Source organism: Morus notabilis, unplaced genomic scaffold, assembly GCF_000414095.1.
Source record: "Morus notabilis unplaced genomic scaffold, ASM41409v2 Scaffold699, whole genome shotgun sequence".
NCBI lineage: Eukaryota > Viridiplantae > Streptophyta > Magnoliopsida > Rosales > Moraceae > Morus > Morus notabilis.
The window spans coordinates 79819-99378 of record NW_010360714.1 but is presented as its reverse complement, the minus strand read 5'-3'; the positions used below and the strand labels follow the sequence as shown (position 1 = coordinate 99378).

At 34.9% G+C, this 19560-nt stretch overlaps 2 protein-coding genes across 3 annotated transcripts; both read left to right on the top strand.

Moving 5' to 3' along the window:
* Positions 1–1160: 1160 nt before the first annotated feature.
* LOC21398021 (protein arginine N-methyltransferase 1.5) lies at positions 1161–11403 on the top strand. The gene is made up of 23 exons (XM_024165004.1): positions 1161–1387; positions 2707–2824; positions 4091–4200; positions 4467–4556; positions 4637–4702; positions 5195–5274; positions 5401–5476; positions 5577–5663; positions 6008–6074; positions 6376–6467; positions 6584–6619; positions 6829–6897; positions 7151–7219; positions 7349–7402; positions 7528–7602; positions 8100–8192; positions 8288–8391; positions 8908–8956; positions 9039–9125; positions 9284–9389; positions 10183–10270; positions 10566–10659; positions 10859–11403. Exons 1-23 carry the CDS (start codon positions 1250–1252, stop codon positions 10940–10942), a joined length of 1932 nt encoding a protein of 643 aa, XP_024020772.1. The 5' UTR covers positions 1161–1249; the 3' UTR covers positions 10943–11403.
* Positions 11404–13063: 1660 nt separating this feature from the next.
* LOC112091404 (protein starmaker) lies at positions 13064–16699 on the top strand. Of its 2 annotated transcripts, none has more exons than XM_024165002.1 (4): positions 13064–13182; positions 13299–13645; positions 14328–16175; positions 16476–16699. In XM_024165002.1, the coding sequence occupies exons 2-3, from the start codon at positions 13305–13307 to the stop codon at positions 16144–16146; spliced, it is 2160 nt and encodes a 719-aa protein (XP_024020770.1). In that variant the 5' UTR covers positions 13064–13182; positions 13299–13304; the 3' UTR covers positions 16147–16175; positions 16476–16699. The 2 variants fall into 2 exon arrangements, with proteins under 2 accessions (XP_024020770.1, XP_024020769.1); XM_024165001.1 differs by having other exon boundaries at positions 16422–16699.
* The last annotated feature ends 2861 nt before the right edge of the window (positions 16700–19560 follow it).

Genomic DNA, 19560 nt, shown 5'->3' with positions numbered 1-19560 from the left:
CTACTTTTGCTTTTCATTTATTAAGTTGCTTAGTTATGATTGCATAATTGTAAATAATTTTCTTAGATTTGGTTTAGAGTTGATTTCCTCTTTAGCATCGCTTTAGGTTTGTTGTTTCTTTATAGTTCCGACATACCAGTAGGCATAAGGAACTTTAAATTTAATATAAATTTGAGAAGCTTAGAAGATTGCTAAATGTGATGCTTATTGCTTATAATGGATTGGTGGTTCGTTTAAATGCACGAGTCATCTTTCAAACTCTGTTTTAAATAACAGTAAAGGTCTCTTTTCCTTAAAGTTCTCCAAGTAGTGTATGTTAAGGATGAATTAGAGGAATACTTGAATTTCAAACATACTAATTTATGAAAAATTTAAGCCTAACTTTTGTAATTTAAAATGATACAGATGGATAACTGGATTAAACTGGTGTACAATATAATTAAAATTATTTGTTAATATTATGAATGATGAATAAAAAATTTATAAGCGTTATTGTTCAATCAAATGAGGTTTAACTTAGATATCTCATATGAAGTGAGCCCCACCTGAATCTCAAATTTGTTTTAGAATAAATGCATTGTTGTGTCCTATTTTTTCCCCCCGTGATTTGTATCTTACTTTTCAAACTTTTAATTTTAATAAATTGCATCTTGAATTTTAAAATCAATAACAATTTAGATCCATAGATAACGAATAAGCCGAACTATGTACCGCGCACGTCATTTAGATGGGCTCCAGAAAGTCACATAGGAGGAAATAAAGAAATAAAATAGCTAAAATTGACGATTTAAGATACAAAATTCACACATGAAAGGTTAAGTTCTTCATTTTTTAAATTAGGTCACGTGCGAATGACGTGTCTTAAAGACTTGAATTGTCAATTTGATACCACCAATCAACTATTAGATTTCAATTCCTACTGATTTAAAAGTTCAGATTGTAATTTGTTAAAATTTAAAATTTAAAGAGTGTTACGTAAAAAATGAAAAGTTTAAGGGGCAATATTGCAATTTATTCGTTTTTAATGTTTGTTACTGCGTGACCCAAATCGGACTCTGGGCAAACCCGTAGGCCCGAAAACTTGTCCGAAAGCAAGCCCATCTATTATTTAAAGCCAGCCATCATTTCCGTTCCCACCATCAATCAAACTAAACCTTGCCAAAACCCTAGTCCCCCCTCTCGCACTCTCTCTCTACTTTCTCTCACTGAAAGCAGTAGCTAAGACCGAAGAACAACTCCTCCGAAGAAAATGCCGCTAGGGGAAAGGCCAGGGGACAAGAGCGAGTCCCGCTACTGCGGAATTGAGACAGATTTCAACGATGACATGCCTCAACTTTTGTCCTCCAATCTCTCCTATGGCGGATTCGATTTCGTTGTCGCTCCTTTGGTTCGTCTTCTCGATTCCTTCATTTCTGTAATTTCTCATTTGATCGATATTCTTTTCGTTCAGTTCCAATTGAATGCTAGTTATATATATATATATGTATGTGATTATGTTTTTTTATGGTGGCTAATTAGCCAGTCACATATCAGCTTACGAGCTGTGGTTTCTATGTGAATGGTCAGTAAGCTCACCTACAACAATGCCGTGTGAGTGGTCTTCGGTAGTGAAGCTGCTCCGCTATGTGGCTTCACTCAGAGGCTACTAACTACATTCCTAGGAATTTGTACTCGAAACATTGTTTGCTTTTCTTTTGTTTATAATGAGTGGATTTTCATCTGATTATATCATTAGAGTAGGATGAATGAGAATAGATCCGAAACTTTTGACCGCAGAAGGTTAATGCTTTCAAGTTCGAATGAAGAAACGTTTGATTTGAGCTGTAATATAATGAAATACTCAGAATTTGGAATTGACAGTGTTGTTTGTGCTATGGTGTATGTTTTTTTTACCACCGAAGCTCCTCAAAGTTTTCCTTCCTACAAAACATGCTTTTGACAGATAGTTACCATGTGATCTCTAGGTGTTTTTGTTATGCTAGCTTTCGAGATTCGCTGCTATGTGCTTATGTGGTTTTGTATGTATGCACGTGTGTGGTGAGTTGTGTGTGTGTGTGTGTTGGTGGCCAATTAGCCAGTCACATATCAGTTCAACAGCTGTTGTTTTTATGTGAATGGTCAGTAAGCTCACCTATAGCAATTCTTGTCGGTGGTCTTTGGCAGTGAAGCTACTTAATTCTGTGGCTTTATTAAAGCGCTACTAACTACATTCATCATCATTTTTGTTGGTTTGAGTTTTATGTATTAGAATGTTGGGTATCACAGTTTATCATTAGTGGTTACAGAAATGACATCACATTTACATAGGACTTTTTAATTTGCGGAAGTGGAGGATGCTGCTGTTTTCAAAGCAAAAAAATAGATTTTAGAGTTCATTTTCTATTCCAATTTTATTATCCATTCTTTGATATCCTTCCCGGCGAAATGGTTGCTTAATGAATTATGTAACTAATGAAATATGTTAAATTACTACTAATTTTGTCCTTTTTGTTGTTTGTAAGTCTAATATTCCTTGTGTCACCTTATATGCACACAAATAGGTATGTGCATAATCATATGCATGTGTTCGTTATCTGGTTATCAGGGTGGATGCATCTAATTTATTGCTTTGCTTTCTTAGAAACTTTGCTGAATCTGTTTGATGCTATTATCTAAATCAGCATAAAAAACTAGTGCCATTATGTCCAACTTTTCTACATGATGCAGATGGATCCTTCTTATCGGCCAAGCTTGATGCAAAAAGAAAGTGGTGAATACAGTGTTCTTCCATTTGCTGGATCAGACTTAGTTTTAAGCCCTTCTCAATGGAGCAGTCATGTTGTAGGTATGACCTTTGAGAGTTGAGTCAATTTCTTGGGTACTCAGACTATGTTCTTTGTCCTGTATTGATGGGTCACATGGAGAATCCTTTGTCTAGTTGCAACTTTTGGTTCTTTTGAGTATATGGGTATTAGGTATTAATTGAGTTTTGTTTTTAGGAAGAATCAAACTTCTGGGTTCTCTTTTGTACTTTCCTTTTGCAGATAAACTTCTTTTCTATGTAAACAGAATCTCTTGTTTTTTTTTTTTTTTTTTTCATGTAAATGAATTATATTTGTACCGTATTTTGGAGATCAATAACTATCAAGAGAATATCTCAAAATGTTTGTTTTGATATTCTGTTAGCTGAGATTAGGTGTTGAAAAGGAACTTGAACTGTTCATTGATATACTAATGAGGATATCAATTTAATCGCCATATGATATATGCTTTGTTGGATAAATCCTTTTTAAGGATTTTCCATTCTCCTTGATTGTGCTAAATTGGAGGGATGTCATATGGAGTTACTTTTTGTTTTTTTTTTCTCCTTACTTTCCTGGCTGTTTTGCTTTTTTAGTTTCTGTTTTTAGTGTCTTTTCTTTGAGGATTTCTCGTCCTCTTTCCTTTCTAATTGATTTTTCATCAATGAAAGGATTTTTATTGAAAAAAAAAAAAATGGAATTGTTTTGATGTATGAGAAGTGCTAGCTTTCAACGGGAAGAAAGCCTTATCGGTTGCTGTAAATTTTCCAATTCCATTGAAAGGAAAATCTAGTTTTGGGCCCACAAAGAATCCTTAAGTTGATTGGGCCAGCGCAATCCAAGTGTTATGTGAGTTTGGATTTTCCAATGAAAAATCATTTAGTATGGAGGCCATTTTAACAGTTTTAAAAGGACTGTAAACAAATACCTCGACCAAAAAGTAGTCACAAATCTTACAATTGGCCATTTCAAGTCAGTTATTAGGATGCTTAATGGTATTCCTTTCTCTAGAAATTCAGTTGAGGTCTGCTTATTTTGTGGCTCAAAGTCTGAAATGCTATATTTTTCAAGCTGAATTAATCACCTCAAGAAGCTGAATTGCATCGATCAAGTTGGATTGAATTTGGTTGGAGTTGACGGATTTTTTTCGTTTAAACATTTTTCTTTTGAATTTCATGCTGAATATATTTGTATTTATGTACAGGGCCCCGCCCCATAAATATTTGTTTGCCCATGTATTTGGCATCAGAAAGCTTCTCTTATGTTCACTTTTTAGATGATCTTTATCTTGACTCTTGGTTTTTGTGCAGGAAAAATTAGCTCGTGGATTGACCTTGATTCGGAAGATGAGGCTCTTCGGTTGGATTCTGAGACCACTCTGAAGCAAGAGATTGCATGGGCTTCTCATCTCTCCTTGCAGGTGTGCATTGTGGATTATTTTATTGCCTTATCACTCGGCAGCAATGTTTTCGTCAAGTAATCTACTTTTGTTTTTGGTACTACTATTACTACCACTACCACCACCACCTTTATGTGAAATATGTTTCAGTGTCTTTTATGTAAGATGTCGCAGACTGCAGTCAAATACTAGAATTTCTCATTCCTTTGTATGTTGAAGTCTTTATATGATGTCTAAGCATCTGATTTACTTAAGATATCATGGTTTAATATGCACTCATACTGCAGGCTTGCCTACTTCCTGCTCCTAGGGGGAAGTCTTGTGCTAATTATGCTAGGTGCGTCAATCAGATTTTACATAACCTAAACAGTATGCAGGTACCATTCTTGTTATTTCGTTGTTAACATTATGGTTGATAGCCCCTGTTGTAGGTGTTCTCATTATTTCATTCTTCCAGTTGTGGCTTAGGATTCCATTGGTGAAAACTGACGACGACACTATGGACACAAACTCGGATCATTTGGTAAGTTATGTTCCTTCCAATTCACTTTTTCATCTTGATTTTCCGTCTTTGAAGTTTGAACTTGTATGTAACTCTTACCTTCATTTTTTTACAACTACAACATTTGCTGTGCTGTGTACGGACCTTATTATTCTGCAGATTGTAACTCATCTGCTCTATTATTCATTGCCTAGATACTAATTACTTGGGATATAATGCTTTGTGGGTCCTTTGGTAATCTGTCCTTGTAGGGAGTCTATGCTTTTAAAAACTATTTCTTTGCATGGAAGGTTTGAAGCAAAGAGAGGTGCCCTTTTGCAACATGTGTTATCCGATCAGAATTGTCAAACTTAAATGTGGTGGAATGTTGTCTGCACGAACTTGAGTCTTTATGGGCTCATCTTAATGTGTTTGAAAGTGCACCCACTTTTTGGATAGTTAATCCCTCCTTTTACTTTGCCAAGTTCATACAGTTAACAGAAAATAAACTTTGTCCTGTCTGTTATTATGCAGAATGATTCTTGGGAGATTTGGAATTCATTTCGGTTACTTTGTGAACATCACAGTCGCTTATCGATTGCCCTTGACGTTCTGTGAGTTGAACAAACCTGGGATACTTTGTTATTTAGAATTTGACTGAAGTTTAGAGTTACCATTTAAAGGATTCTAAGCCTAGAATTCCTTTCGATGATCCTAATTTTGTACTTTCTAATTGCTAGGAGTTCATTACCTTCACCAAACTCTCTTGGACGTTGGTTTGGAGAGTCTGTTCGAGCCGCCCTTGTTCATACTGATGTAAATATATGCTGAGGAGTATTCTATATTATAAAAGGTTTACTGCATGTTGCTTGTGTCATTGCCTAGATTTGTAACAGTACGATTACCAATTTGCCAGTCCTTTCTCACAAACGCAAGGGGTTATCCATGCCTATCAAAGCGCCACCAGAAGCTAATAACTGAATTTTTCAACCATTCAATACAGGTATGTATGGAGAACCTTTTACGGCATTCTTATGTTCCTAGTGGAACCATGTTCCCTACTAAATTTGATATGTAAGCAACCCTTTGTATCTCCTCAATGGAAGGATTAATTCTACTTGTTCTTCTTGATTTTTATCAGTTGAATTTTTAGTAATGGTCGTGGTCGAGGCTTTATTGGATTATTCTGGATTTTTCCGTCTCTCTTTGATTCCAATGTTTTACTTCTAATAGTTTATAATTTGACTTGATTGGTAATTTGGTATTACGTTTGGTACTATTCAATCTCGTAATGAATATCCTACTAGCTTTACTAGTCACTGATTTGTATTACTTGAATCTCTTTAGATCGTTATATCCGGAAAAGCAGTTCACAATCTCCAAAGGGCAATTGTAGATACGGATCAAAATCATAGTAAGAATAACATTGATTGTACATTCCGATATGTGATTTTGAGAATACCCATAATATGTTTGCTGAACTGTTGAAGCTATGCCTTTTTTTTTCCTTTAAAAGAAATTAAATTTTTTTATCAGTGAAGCTTGGAAATCCAAAATTCCTGTGGTTTCTTTTATTATAGATTTGTCTCAATTCTGGTTCAGGATGACAGTTTTCTTTCTTTTTCTTTTTTTTTCCACAAAAAAAAAAAAAAAGAACATTGTCACTGCCTTGTTTTTATTTTTATTTTGTTCTCAACTTCCTCTCCATCATTCAGGTGTGGAGAGACATCCCTTGAGGCCATATTTGGATTATGTTGCTTATCTCTACCAAAAGATGGATCCCCTGCCCGAGCAAGAACGTTTTGAGGTAGGTTTAGGTTATACTTATTTTTTTACTCATCAATGAGTACACACGAACTTGCGCGTGGTGTAGCACCAATTAGAAATATCCTGCTTGTAACTCTTACCATTTAATTGTGCCAGCTTGGATACAGGGATTTCTTGCAATCGCCCTTACAGGTGCACTTTTACAGCTAATTATTTCTTTTGTTTTCCTTTTAGTCTTTTGCTAGTATTTTTTTAAAATTTTTTTTTTTATTTTATAAACAATCATTAATCTTTATTTTAGTATCAGATCTTACGAGTTTCTGTCGTTTGTACATATTTTCTATCCACTCTTGTTCTGATCACAGTTTACAAGTTTGTTTACTTCTGCTATTCTGATGCAGCCTCTCATGGATAATCTAGAGGCTCAAACCTATGAGACATTCGAGAAGGATACAATGAAGTACATTCAGGTATGATTGTGCATCTGGTATATTGTGGGTTCGTTTTTGATATGATAATCTTCCATTATACGTAAATGTAGAGATTTTATGCTTCTTACTTGTTCTGTGTGAAATTCTTAGTTCCCGCCTCGCTTAACATTTATGAAATTGTTGTCATGTATCTTGACTTTTCTAGTACCAAAGAGCAGTTGGTAAATAAATTCTTAGTTCCCGCCTCGCTTAACATTTACGAAATTGTTGTCATGTATCTTGAATTTTCTAGTACCAAAGAGCAGTCGGTAAAGCTTTACTAGACAGGGTTCCTGATGAAGAGGCATTGGCTATTACAACAGTAAGCTACCTTATGTGCTTGTGCTGATGTTATCTTTCACCCTTAATTTTTCACGGGTGTTACATAAACATACACAACATTTTTTGGTTAGGGCCATTATTCTTCACATATACTTTTCATTTGTGCAAGGTATTGATGGTTGTAGGAGCAGGGCGTGGACCTCTTGTGAGGGCATCCTTACAGGTTACTCCCTCTTTTTCTGTGTGATAGATTGTGAACCATATGTTTGAGTTTGAGCATGGAGTGCTTTCTTCACGTTCCAGTGTTAGATTCTTCTTATTTGATTTCTATCCTCCCATTCTTTATAGGCAGCAGAAGAAACTGGGCGTAAGCTCAGAGTTTATGCTGTTGAGAAAAATCCAAATGCAGTTGTTACCCTTCACGTGAGTTGCATATCAGAATATGTGATTTCTTTGCAAAGCATTTGTTGGGAACTAATGGCCGTGTTTGGAATTGATCCCGTTTTTGTTTTTCACATTTTTCGAGAAAGAAAAAATGAAAACGTTTCCAAAACGGCGTTTGGCGCAATAAAGACAAAAAACGGAAATGAAAACAATTTTTTAGTTTAGTGTAAAATGAGAGAGAAATGAAAAACGACTTTTAGTCGTTTTTCATTTTTTGTTTTCGTTTTCTCCTCCCTCGAGCAGAGTGAGAAAGAGAGATATTAATGAATTTTTTTACACTGAAAACAATCTCTTGATAAAACTACTAAATGCATTTTCAAAAATGATTTCTGTCTGAGATTGAAAACGTTTTCATTTTCATTTTCATACAAAAAATAAAATCATTTTGGAATGAGTTCTAAACGCGCCCAATGTTTTACTCAAATTCTGTGTCTGTTGTATTTCATGTTTGGTATAACAATATGTTTTCCTAGCAGAGCTTGGTCAAACTAGAGGGCTGGGAAAGCATTGTTACTATTGTTTCCTGTGATATGCGTCACTGGAATGCTCCTGAGAAAGCTGACATTTTGGTATGGTATTCTTATTTTGGTTAATCATTACTATTTTTGTTTTTGGGTACGCTTGATTCCCATACTGATTATTTTCTCCTCACATTTGTTTTTAGGTTAGTGAATTGTTGGGTTCCTTTGGTGACAATGAGCTATCTCCGGAATGTCTTGATGGAGCCGAAAGGTTTATGAAGGAAGATGGAATTTCAATACCATCATCGTAAGTACACTTTTCTTGACTCTCATAGTTCATATTTTCTAGTTTTAGTTGTTTGGCTTGGTTTTATATTCCGTCTCCTGGAGATTGGGCCCTTGTATATTGCCATACTAAATGCTAATCTTGATTGACCTAATCATGGGAGATCTCTAGTAAACTGGGTGGCTGTCAGTTATCCGTTTTATCTCTGAAATAACACGTTTGATCTATGTTTTGGTGCAATCCTTGTAATACACGTTTTTGAGGTCTTCTTATAAGGAGCATGGAGGATTCTACTGGAATATTTAATTTTATAGGGGACAAATTCTTGGGAGGTCAATATTGATTGTCTAAAATCTTATTTTTGAGGGTTCAATCTTGATAATCTGAACGTCTGGTATTCTGATTTCTTCTGGGTGTTAGTTACATACAACCAAATGACGATATATTGTTTTGGAGAATGAAATTCTTGAATTCCTAAGTCCAGGGTTGGTGTAACTTTAAACATGCAACTTTAATTCAAACGCTTCTTTCATTCAGGTACACAAGTTTCATCCAACCAGTGACAGCCTCAAAGCTGTATAATGATGTATGCCTCTTGTCTTTGTGCTGAAATCTGTCACCACAACGTATTTCCAGCAGTTAATAGCGTTGCTTTGATTATGTTACAGGTGAAGTCCCATAAAGATATTGTGCATTTCGAAACTGCTTATGTTGTTAAATTGCATAGTGTTGCAAGACTGACTCCTACTCAACCTGTGAGTTTTTCCTTCCTCCCCCGTGGCGTATTCTAATATTGATAATTATTAGGATTTTGCATATCTACTTTAACGTAGGCTATGAACTTAGAGCCATATTCATGGAACTGTTCTCTAGCTTATTCAGAGAATCGTGTATTCTTTTTTCACTTTCACAGGTATTTACATTCACACATCCAAATCACTCATCTGACAAAAGCAACCATCGATACAAAAAGCTGCACTTCAAAATACCCAGTGATACTGGATCAGCTATGGTTCATGGTATGTGGTGGCATTACTATATTTCTGAAGAGTAACTTTCTGGAAGAAACTGCACTTTACATAATCTTGTTTTTACTAAATTTTATTACTTAACCATTACTTTTCTTGGGTTTCACTTAATCCTAGTTATACTCCTGTATTGTGATGCCATCTTGCATTAGAATTCAAAAGTGTATTGTATTTTTGTATTTGACTAGTCTGTTCTTGTTTTATGAATTCTGCTTGAAGATGTTATTGAGAATATTTACATTAATCTAGAGAGAAGAAACTAAGTAATCGATGAAGACACTTTTTATCTGCAATTATGAGAATGGTGAGAAGCATACTTGGTGAAAGTTGCTTGTGTGATAGAGTGTTGTAGGGATATGATTGGTATAGAATATAGGTGGAGAGGCACGTCAGGATGTGATACATTTATGCTATTTTTACAATGTTGAAGATCCATATAAAATTCAACAGGTTGTGGTCTGTCGGTTTACCAGTAGAGCTAGGAGATTGGAATTATGTTTCCAAGTGTTTTGTCTTTGAAATGGCAAGTTGAAGAAAACTTGACTTGTTGATCTGATCTCAATCCCATCTCTTACAGCCACTTTGTATGTGTAGGATATAACGGGTAGTTACTAGGTAAGATTAATTAAGAATACAATGATCTATATAAGTTTATAATAAATTCTGTCAAGAAGCTAAAATGCAAAACATGTATGAAACCGTTTGTGTGTTCGAAAAATCAGAAGCCATCTTCTCAAATTTTCATTTCAGATATGTCTTACTGATGTATATCCTGCATTTGTAGGCTTTGCCGGCTATTTTGATGCAGTATTATACCAAGATGTCCATCTTGGTATTGAACCATCAACAGCAACGCCAAACATGTTCAGTTGGTAGGGCCTTGAACTTCTTTTAGAAACTGATTACAAGCTCAAGTTTGTCTGGTCCTTGTTACCTAATTTCGACCCTCTTTTTATTAACCTTCCGTCTAAATACCGTAATTCGTAATTTTGTATAATCCTTCTTGTGTTATATACTACCCTTTCTTCCTTTGGTTTACACACAAGTAGGTGCTAAATACTTAATTAGCCAATGCATCTAAAACCTACTGGTCATTGCTACGGAGTTTAGGCTTGTCTTTTTCTACGTTCAACTGCAGCTTTATTCTTAACTATTCACATTATTCAGGTTTGCAATATTCTTCCCACTAAAGACGCCAGTCTGTGTAAATCCCGGTTCTCATCTTGACGCGCATTTTTGGCGCTGTTGCGGTCCCACCAAGGTAAAGCTTTGATTGAGTCTTAGATAACAAGGAAAAAGTGGAGTTGTTCACTACTTTTTAACGTAGTAGGGGGTGGTTTCCCTTATAAGAAGAGTGCATATATGTAGGCGTGTCTGTTTTTCTATGCGTATACGCACTCTATCTTCGTTATTTATTTTGACATCTTTTGTTCTCCTGGGTTTACGTCCTTACGGTGCAGGTTTGGTACGAGTGGTGTGTATCATCACCCAATGCATCGCCAATTCACAACTCCAACGGACGCTCATACTGGGTTGGCCTGTAGTTCTCAAATTCCACACTTTTTTTCTCTTTTTGAATTTGAATGAATGGAGAGGAGAAAAGGAGTTAGTTGCAGCAGAAAGCCATATCATTTGTCTGATCAGACGAAGAGAAACTAATATACACAAATCTTTAGCCAGAAATCTTATGGTGCTTAAGCAGTAATAATTACTCACTGATCTCCCTGAGCGAAAAAAAAAAAGAAAGGAAAAAAAGAGAAGTGCTCGCTGATCTGGCTAAAACAATGCAGGTTCTTGTGACTATGGTTTTGCATTCATGTCAATCAATGGGAATGTATATTGTAATGTTGAGATTTTTTTCTCTCTATATGGCACAAAATGATATTTTTGAACCATCATTTTCAATATACTATGTGAGAGGAGAAAAAGCAAGGATTCGTGTTGTAATCTAGTTTAGGTCTGGAGTTACTTGAAAAGAAGTGTACTTTTTCCCCCCTTCATTTAATCGGTTGCCATTGGATAACGTCAAATGAGTAGGAAACAATGAGTTGCTTCTTTGAAAAGGGCCCGTTTGCCATTACTTTTGAATGCTGTTTTTAGCTTTTTTTAAAGAAGCTCTAGAGGGTTCAGGTGTTTGGTAAAATATGCTTTTGTTTAGCAACTTTTAAAAATTACTATCCCGCAACATAATTTGAGAAGTAGGTAGAGGTTGTTTTTTCACAACAATTTCTGTTGTCATTGTCTAAGTTTATTAAAATGATCTTAATAATAGAACTTCATTCTTAATCAACTTATTTTATTTCTTACATATCAAATTAAAGAGTATTTTATTTTAATTGTTTATTTAAAAATTACAAATCTTTAATAAATGCTAAATTTTAATAATTATTTTTATTATAATTTGTAAGTTTGAAAAATAATTTACTTTCAATTTTTTACGTTATTTAATTTCTTTATAAATACATAATTTATCTCTTTGAATAAAATTAATTTATTTTTTAGAGATATTTTAATTAATAAAATGAAAATTAAATTTTTTTTAGTACTGTAGTGTATAAATATTATGAATATTGATTATAAAATAATTTTCAAAAAAATATATTGATTATAAAAATAGAGATAAAATTAATCATAAGTATGTGTGTTATAGTATGTTTATTTTAGTTATTATACATTCTTATAGTAATTTTGTACAAAATTTACTACACTTAAATTTTTACTTTTGATACTCACAACTTTGAAAATTTTTTATTAAATACATATATGTTTCTAGTCACAATAATTTCTGACTAATTTGTACAAAATTTACTACACTTAAATTTTTACTTTTGATACTCACAACTTCGAAAATTTTTTATCAAATACATATATGTTTCTAGTCACAATAATTTCTGACTAACAACACAGTAACAACAAAAAATTTTAGCAACACAGTGCCAAATTGACCCAAAGTCATTTTGCTAATCAAATGACCTTTTCTGAACCATTAAAAAACCATTTTTTGTGTTTTTTCTTTAAATCAATTGTGTGAAAATTAAATTGTGCCATGGTATATCTAAACCTTAACAAGAATCATTGTTTTATGCCACCAAACTAATATGATTTTTTGCTTTGAATGTGGTTTTTCTCTTAGTTATTAGGGAAAAATGAATTCGTTTGTGCGACTCCAAATACCTGTCGTTTTCAACATTGATCATCAAACAGCAAAGCCTTTATTTTTCGATTGAATTCTTTTTTTTTTTCTGAGCAAAAAAGAAAAAAAAATCCCTTTTTCATGTATTATACTGATTGGAATGGAAAAAGTTTCGTACTGTTTTATCCTTGTTAAGGATTTATCACCGCATGGCATGGGGTTGGACGGTAGAAGCGTTTATCAATTTTAACAACTTTTAGCAATTTTTTTTTTCTCTTTTTTTTTTTTTTTTGACGAAAAAGAATTGAGAATCAATGCAAAGCGTTTTGCACATATCCCGTTGTTATTTGAAATATATATTTTTGATGGATTTTTTTTTAATTAAATCGTAGCAGTGGAGTGTTTTTCTGTCGGTGTAACTTGTAAAGTAATATCAAGTTAGGGTTGTTATTGTAATAAAATCAGAAGCAAGGGGTGCAAGTGTAATTTTATTTTAAAAACATATCCAAGCGCACAAACAAATATCAGAAATCAGAAGGATCTAGGTTAGGGTTCTTCTTCTTCTCTTCTTCTTCTCTCTGAAAACCGAGAATTTGACAAGCACGGAACGGAAGTAATAGTGAACACAACGCATCTTGATCTCACAAGAAGGTAAAACAATTTCGATTTTCCGAGAAAATTTCTGAGCTTTTCTTTTCTCAATCAATCTTCGGGAAATTCCATGGTATTCGGAGTTTTGAAATTGTGAATTTGGTTCAATTTTGCAGAGCGAGATGTACAACGGAATAGGGTTACAGACCCCGAGAGGGTCTGGGACCAATGGTTACATCCAGACGAACAAGTTCTTCGTGAAGCCGAAGGTCGGGAAAGTTGCGGAGAACACCAAGGGTTTCGAGGCCGATCAGGGCACCGCCGGCGTAACGAGGAAGGCAAACAAGGAGATTCTGGAGCATGATCGCAAGCGCCAGATCGAGATCAAGCTCGTCGTGCTCGAAGACAAGCTCATCGATCAGGGTTACACCGACGCCGAGATCGCCGAGAAGCTCGCCGAGGCTCGCAGGACTCTGGAGGCCGCCGCTTCGGACGATAGCGGTGTGCTTGCCGTCGACAAGAAGTAAGATTCTCTTGCTCTTTCAAGTATTTTGATAGGTTTTGGAATCTCGCGCCTTCGGATTCCGTCAATTTTTGGACAGTTTCTCGAAGAAATTCCACAAATTTCGTGAAAATCGTCCATAAAAACGATATCTTTTTTATGTTTAGGGATTGTCAAATTGAATATCAGGGGAAAAGTATTTTACTGTCTGGATCTAGTTAGGTTAATTGGTTTTCTTTTCTCAATATTTGTGCATGCCTTATTGTAACTAAAGGGATTTTAATTTTCTTTTATATTCGTTACATTTACATGAAAGAGATATATAGGAGGCACGGATACTTGTACAAAACAAGTTGTTTGGTTCTTTTCTCACAATAGGAATGTGATCTTTTACGCTTTATTATTACTTCTTTATAGTATGAATGCTAGGTATAGGCAGTTAGTGTTTCAGAATTCCGGTTCAATATTGCAATTTTTCTTTTTTGGTTATGAATGTCCTCAAATGAATGATAATCTGAAAAGAAAATGGTTAATAACAAATTTGCCTTTATCCCTGTAATAATTAGTTTGTGCTGTTGATGTGTAATTCGAAGATGAGGGAAACCCAACGGCTTTAGTCCTTTTATTTAGTACTTTGTGCTTGTTAGCAAATTGTTAATGTGGTTCTGAAATATTAGTTGACTTATCTTTTTGGCTTGAACAGAGTTTCAGATACTCAGACCCACCAAATAGCTGCCAGAAAGGAGAAGCAGATGGAAACTTTAAAAGCAGCTCTTGGCATACGTTCATCAGAACCTGATGAACAAAATACTGACGAGATTGATGATGGACCAAATGGTCAGAAAAGTGGTGTGAATGATGATCGCAAGCATAAGAAAAGTGAGCACGCTTTTTTGGATAGAGATTATGGGAGGAAGAAACATACTGAGGAGAATCAGAAAACTGAAAAGGATGATAAGGTGAAGAATACTAAAGAATCTAAGCGGAACAAGAAGAAAGAAAGTAGAAAGAGGAGGCATGGGGATGAGTCTTCCGATTCTGATGGCAGTGCTGGGAATTCAAGAGCTCTTAAAAAGAAGCATCGCAAAAATAGTAGGGGAAGGGACTCTGAGGATTTTGATACTGATGTTGACCAGAAGCATAAGGTTGTAATGAAACACAAGAAAAGCAAAAGAAGTTATAGTGATGATTCAGATTCTGGTTCTGATTTTGCTACCAGTGGTGAATCTGATTCCTCTTCTGGTTATGAGTCCGATTCTGCTTCTAGTTACGATTCTTCTGACACAGATGACAGTGGCAGAAATTTGACAGCGGTAAAAAAGAAGCGTCAGAGTACTCGTGGGGGAAGTGATAGTAAAGATGAGAAGTATAAGACTGTACAGAAACACAAGAAAAGCAGGAGAAATGATAGTGATGATACCGATTCTGCTTCTAGTGATGATGCAAGGAAGAAGCATTTCCGAAAGCAAGAGGGGAAATACACAAGATCTCATAGGAGGCATGACTCAGATGATGATTCTGGTTTTGATGAAGGCTCGTTGAAGAGTAGAACTGCAAAGGGGAAGCAACCTTTAATAGCTGGGAACCGACATGATTCTGAGGATGATGCCGATAGCGAGTCTGATTATGAAAAGTCTAGAAAACCTAGTAGTAGAACAGTTGAGAGAAGTCGAAGAAGTGGCAAGGAGGACAATAACGATTCTGATAATTCTGGTTATAGCAGTGGTAAGGTGGAAAAACACAAAAGGAGACATGATTCAGATGATGGCGAAGTTGGTCACAAACATGATAGGAAAGGCGGACAGATTGAAAAGCAGAAGGCAGTTGAGAAGGGGTCAATTTCTAATGACAGTGATACCGGTAACAGTGATGATTCTCGTGGAAAAATCAGTGAGACACATTTGCGTACTGGTGCTCGTGACTATGAACATAAGAGGTCAGAGCAGAATAAGTCTGGTGAAAATAAGAGTCGGCACCAGGATGATATGAAGAGAAGAGTTGGACGAACAAGTCCAGAAGAGGACTTAAAATCAAGTGGAATTGCTGCTAATGAAAGATGGAAGGCAAGAAGTTATTTTAGTGATGATGAATACCAGAACAAGAATGATAAAAAATACTCGGGCTCTGCTAGAAGTGGAGGACATGATGAGGTGACTGATGAACGTGGGGGAAGAACTTACAGAAAGGAGGATGAACCGCGTCATAGTAGTAGGAGGACAGATCGGGATTATGAACAGCGTGGTCAAGATAGAAGGCACTCAAGGAGTGAAGAGGAGCATAAAGGGAGAAAGCATGGAAGAGATGAAGAAGATGATTATAAATATAGAAGATATGGAAAAGGTGATGAAGATGAATACCATAGAAGTCACAGAAGGGATGAAGAGCGGGGAAATAGGGATATTGATAGGGATAGAGAAAAGGATTATTCCAAGAGAACAAGATATGATGATTCTAGGTCAAGCGAAAGAAAAAGGTATGACAATGAAAGAGGCCATGACGACCGTCCCAGGCGCCGAGATTGATGCTATAATCTTGTAGTCACGCTACAAGGGTAAGCAACTTTCTATTGAAAGAAAAAAAAAAGTTTTGCTAAATGTCCTTCATTTATTAGATACAACTGAGATTCTGTTAGTTAATGTCATTTGAAGTTTGGATGTGTAGAATCAAATATTTATTTAGTTTAGGAAATTCACCAGTAGGTTACTTGATAATTTACTTGGTAATAAGCATAAGGGTCCAAGTAACTTGTAAATGAATTAAGATTCATTGTCTTGACTATTTTCTCTTTATTATTCAGCTTATGATCGGTTTTGAATGTGGCGAGTTTTCTGTATGGATATTCTTGTTTCAGCGCGCCGCCTCATTTCAAAGCCGGCCTGATAGTTGTGTTGAGCGTTCCAGGCTGAACCATATTGACCAGTGCTCATGAAGAGTGAAGGCGGAAGGTTATCTGCTGAATTTAAGATGATGTAAAGTTATGGATCATGCATTGTAGTTTTTTATTATGAGATCATGCAACTCTCTTGTAACGTAGTGTTGTCATATTTTGGGAATTGAGTTTTAATATGTTTTTCAGCTTTGGATTTAGCTGTGGAAGAATACTTATTTTCTGTTCTTTTTTTTCTCCCATTAATTCATATGAACGTATTAGGGAAAGCAATAACCCGTTTCACCAGATAATAATAATAATAATAATAAAGAGATGAATGAAAAAGGGAGAGTTCGAGAAACACTAGTTTCATAGAATTCATGTTTGTGGAGTTTGATTTATTTTGCATTGCCAATTTTTCAACGAGAAATGTGGATGTGATATATTCTTTAACTTGATGAGATTTTGCTGAATTCCTTTCCAAAAAAAAAAAGCTTGAAGATCTGAGAGATCTATGGGATATAGGGGAAATATTTTGGGGAGGCGACAGCTTTGTCGTTGCCGCTGTGTCAACTGTCAAGGAGTAGAAGAGTGTTAAAATTATAAATATATAAAAACGTATAAAAAATTTTATCTTTATCAAAAGCATAATAGAAAAGACTTTTTTGGGTACGTTTATAAGAATGTGTAAAAATTATCATTGTAAAATCACTAAAAGTTAAAAAGGAAAGATCATAGGAAAAGAAGAAAAAAAAAGGGAAGAAAAATAACCAAACAAATCAAATTATAATAGGAACTAGGAAGAGTTGAATTATGAAGGCGAGTTTAACTTCGTTGCAACCATTTCGTTTTCCACCCATATAGTTTTGAAATCCACAAAAGGGTACGTTTATAGTTCTGTCCATACTAGAATTCAAGTACAACTCAAAAAAATATATATGTACATATATCTTGCCTTAAAGTTCCGTATACAAATGTAAGTGCTACCTATATCACGAGCGGGGTGTGTGTAGGCTGCCCACATTTGGTCTGCCAAGTGATCCCTGAATCGATTCATGTCTACGCGGTCAGCTCTGTTGCGACACACAGCGGGACCATGAGGAAAAACATTATTTGCACCGACGTCATAATTGATAGGATATGCATTCTCAAGGTCCATATCTGAATCCGGCACTCCATCGCGAAAGTATCGCTGCAAAAGCTCATCCCTTTCGTTAACCGTAAGGACGAAATTGTGCAAGACTGCGCATGCCACCGGAATCCCTCACTTGCTTCTCTATTGGATAACTATTTGCTCGTTTTAGTATAGGGAACCTTGCCTTCCATATTTTGAAAGTCTTCTCAATACAATTTCTCAATAAGGAGTGTGTGTAGTTAAACAACTCCCGTTGTGAAGTAAGACCATCACATTGAACCTTGTAATCTTGCAAATGGTAAGTGGTTTTTCGATATGGAGTCAGGAAACAATCGTTGTTTGCATATGCAAAATTGCCTAGGTAGAATTTACCTGGACAAAATAAATAAGATGGATAAGTTTTGAACTTGTATATTATTTGTCATTACTATTACTAGCTTGCGAGAAAAACCTTCAGGTGGACGTGGAAAATCTTTTGCCGGGTCCCAAACAACACTTTGAAGCACTCGCGCATCATGCGCAGATCCCTCCCAACTAGATAAGATATATGTGAACTTCATATCAAAAGAGCATGCTGCCATGATATTCATAGAGTAAAACCCCATTCTGTTACGCCAAATTCCAACTCTTTCGCTTGGTGGGACACATGGTATGTGAGTGCTGTCAATTGCCCCTACACAATTCCGCAGGATAAATAATAAACAAACGTTACGAATAACTATAAAAGAGTCGGAGCAAAAATTGAGAAAATCAAACTAGACAAGCAAAGGAGTACTTACGTCAAACCAAGGACAATATTTATGAGCATTGTCCGATATGAACGGCTGAACTTTATCGTAGTTGGGGGCCTCTATAAAGTCATGACACAAACGGCATATAGTTTGTAACACCTTTGAGAACCACTGATATACAGGGTGCGTTTGGAACTCATTCAAAAATAATTTTGTTTTCTATATGAAAAGGGAAATGAAAATGTTTTCATTTTCATTTTGGAATTATTTCTGAAAATGCATTTGGTAGTTTTATTCAGAGATTGATTTCAGTTTAAAAAAAAAACTGAAATTGTGTTTGGTGGTTTAATTTTTGAAAACATGTAATAGTATTTAAAATAATAATATATTAAATAAATAATAATTGAATCCCAAATAAAAACACTAATAATTAATAAAATAATTTAAATTACATTACAAATAAATAGTAAATAATTTAAAATAAGATAACTTAGTGATTGATTAGTAAAAAAAAAAAAATTACTTAGTGAATAATCTTAGCTTATATTACTGTCGTATATACGAATCCCACATTTGATCAGCTAGATAATCCATAAAATTAACCATGTGATTACGTTGTAGCCGACCACCCATTTCGGATGTTTCCACTTCTTGTGCGTTCATACCATGTTGTTGTTGGGAATAGTGTCCTAAAAGCATGAGATGTAATATGATATTTATTATTTATTTAATAAAAGAGTTTATTCATCATTTTATGTGCATATATTTTATGAATATCAAATGAAAATTCCGTGATTATTTATGTAACCTTAAACATAGTATATAAGTGTTATATACGAGAGGATAGTGTTTAAGGATAATAATCAAAAACATTATTCATAATAAATCTAATGAAAGTTCAGAATCTTTAATTAGAACATTACTAATACATGTCATTCCCATTTAGAATGAAACGGTGTTATCCGCACTGTTAATATGGTGAGATATTGAATGAGTGTATTTCGCATAATGCGATTGTGTGGAACATGGACACAGACACAATATGAATTTCTAATAATTTCTGTTAAGCATAGAAATTCTAATTGAGTCTACCGATGGTCATATATAGAATGATCTTAATCCTGAGTTCTTAACAAACTCCTATTTATGGATTTATGTCTTTTAATTTACTCAGTACGGATTCCGAGACCCTGAATCCTAT

Excerpts from the sequence above, each read along its gene's own strand:
- LOC21398021 (XM_024165004.1), top strand. The coding sequence starts at position 1,250 with ATGCCGCTAGGGGAAAGGCCAGGGGACAAGAGCGAGTCCCGCTACTGC. Across the intron at positions 4,557-4,636 it reads ATAACCTAAACAGTATGCAG|TTGTGGCTTAGGATTCCATT; the intron begins GTACCATTCTTG and ends TCATTCTTCCAG. Across the intron at positions 8,193-8,287 it reads CTGAGAAAGCTGACATTTTG|GTTAGTGAATTGTTGGGTTC; the intron begins GTATGGTATTCT and ends ATTTGTTTTTAG.
- LOC112091404 (XM_024165002.1), top strand. The coding sequence starts at position 13,305 with ATGTACAACGGAATAGGGTTACAGACCCCGAGAGGGTCTGGGACCAAT. Across the intron at positions 13,646-14,327 it reads GTGCTTGCCGTCGACAAGAA|AGTTTCAGATACTCAGACCC; the intron begins GTAAGATTCTCT and ends TGGCTTGAACAG.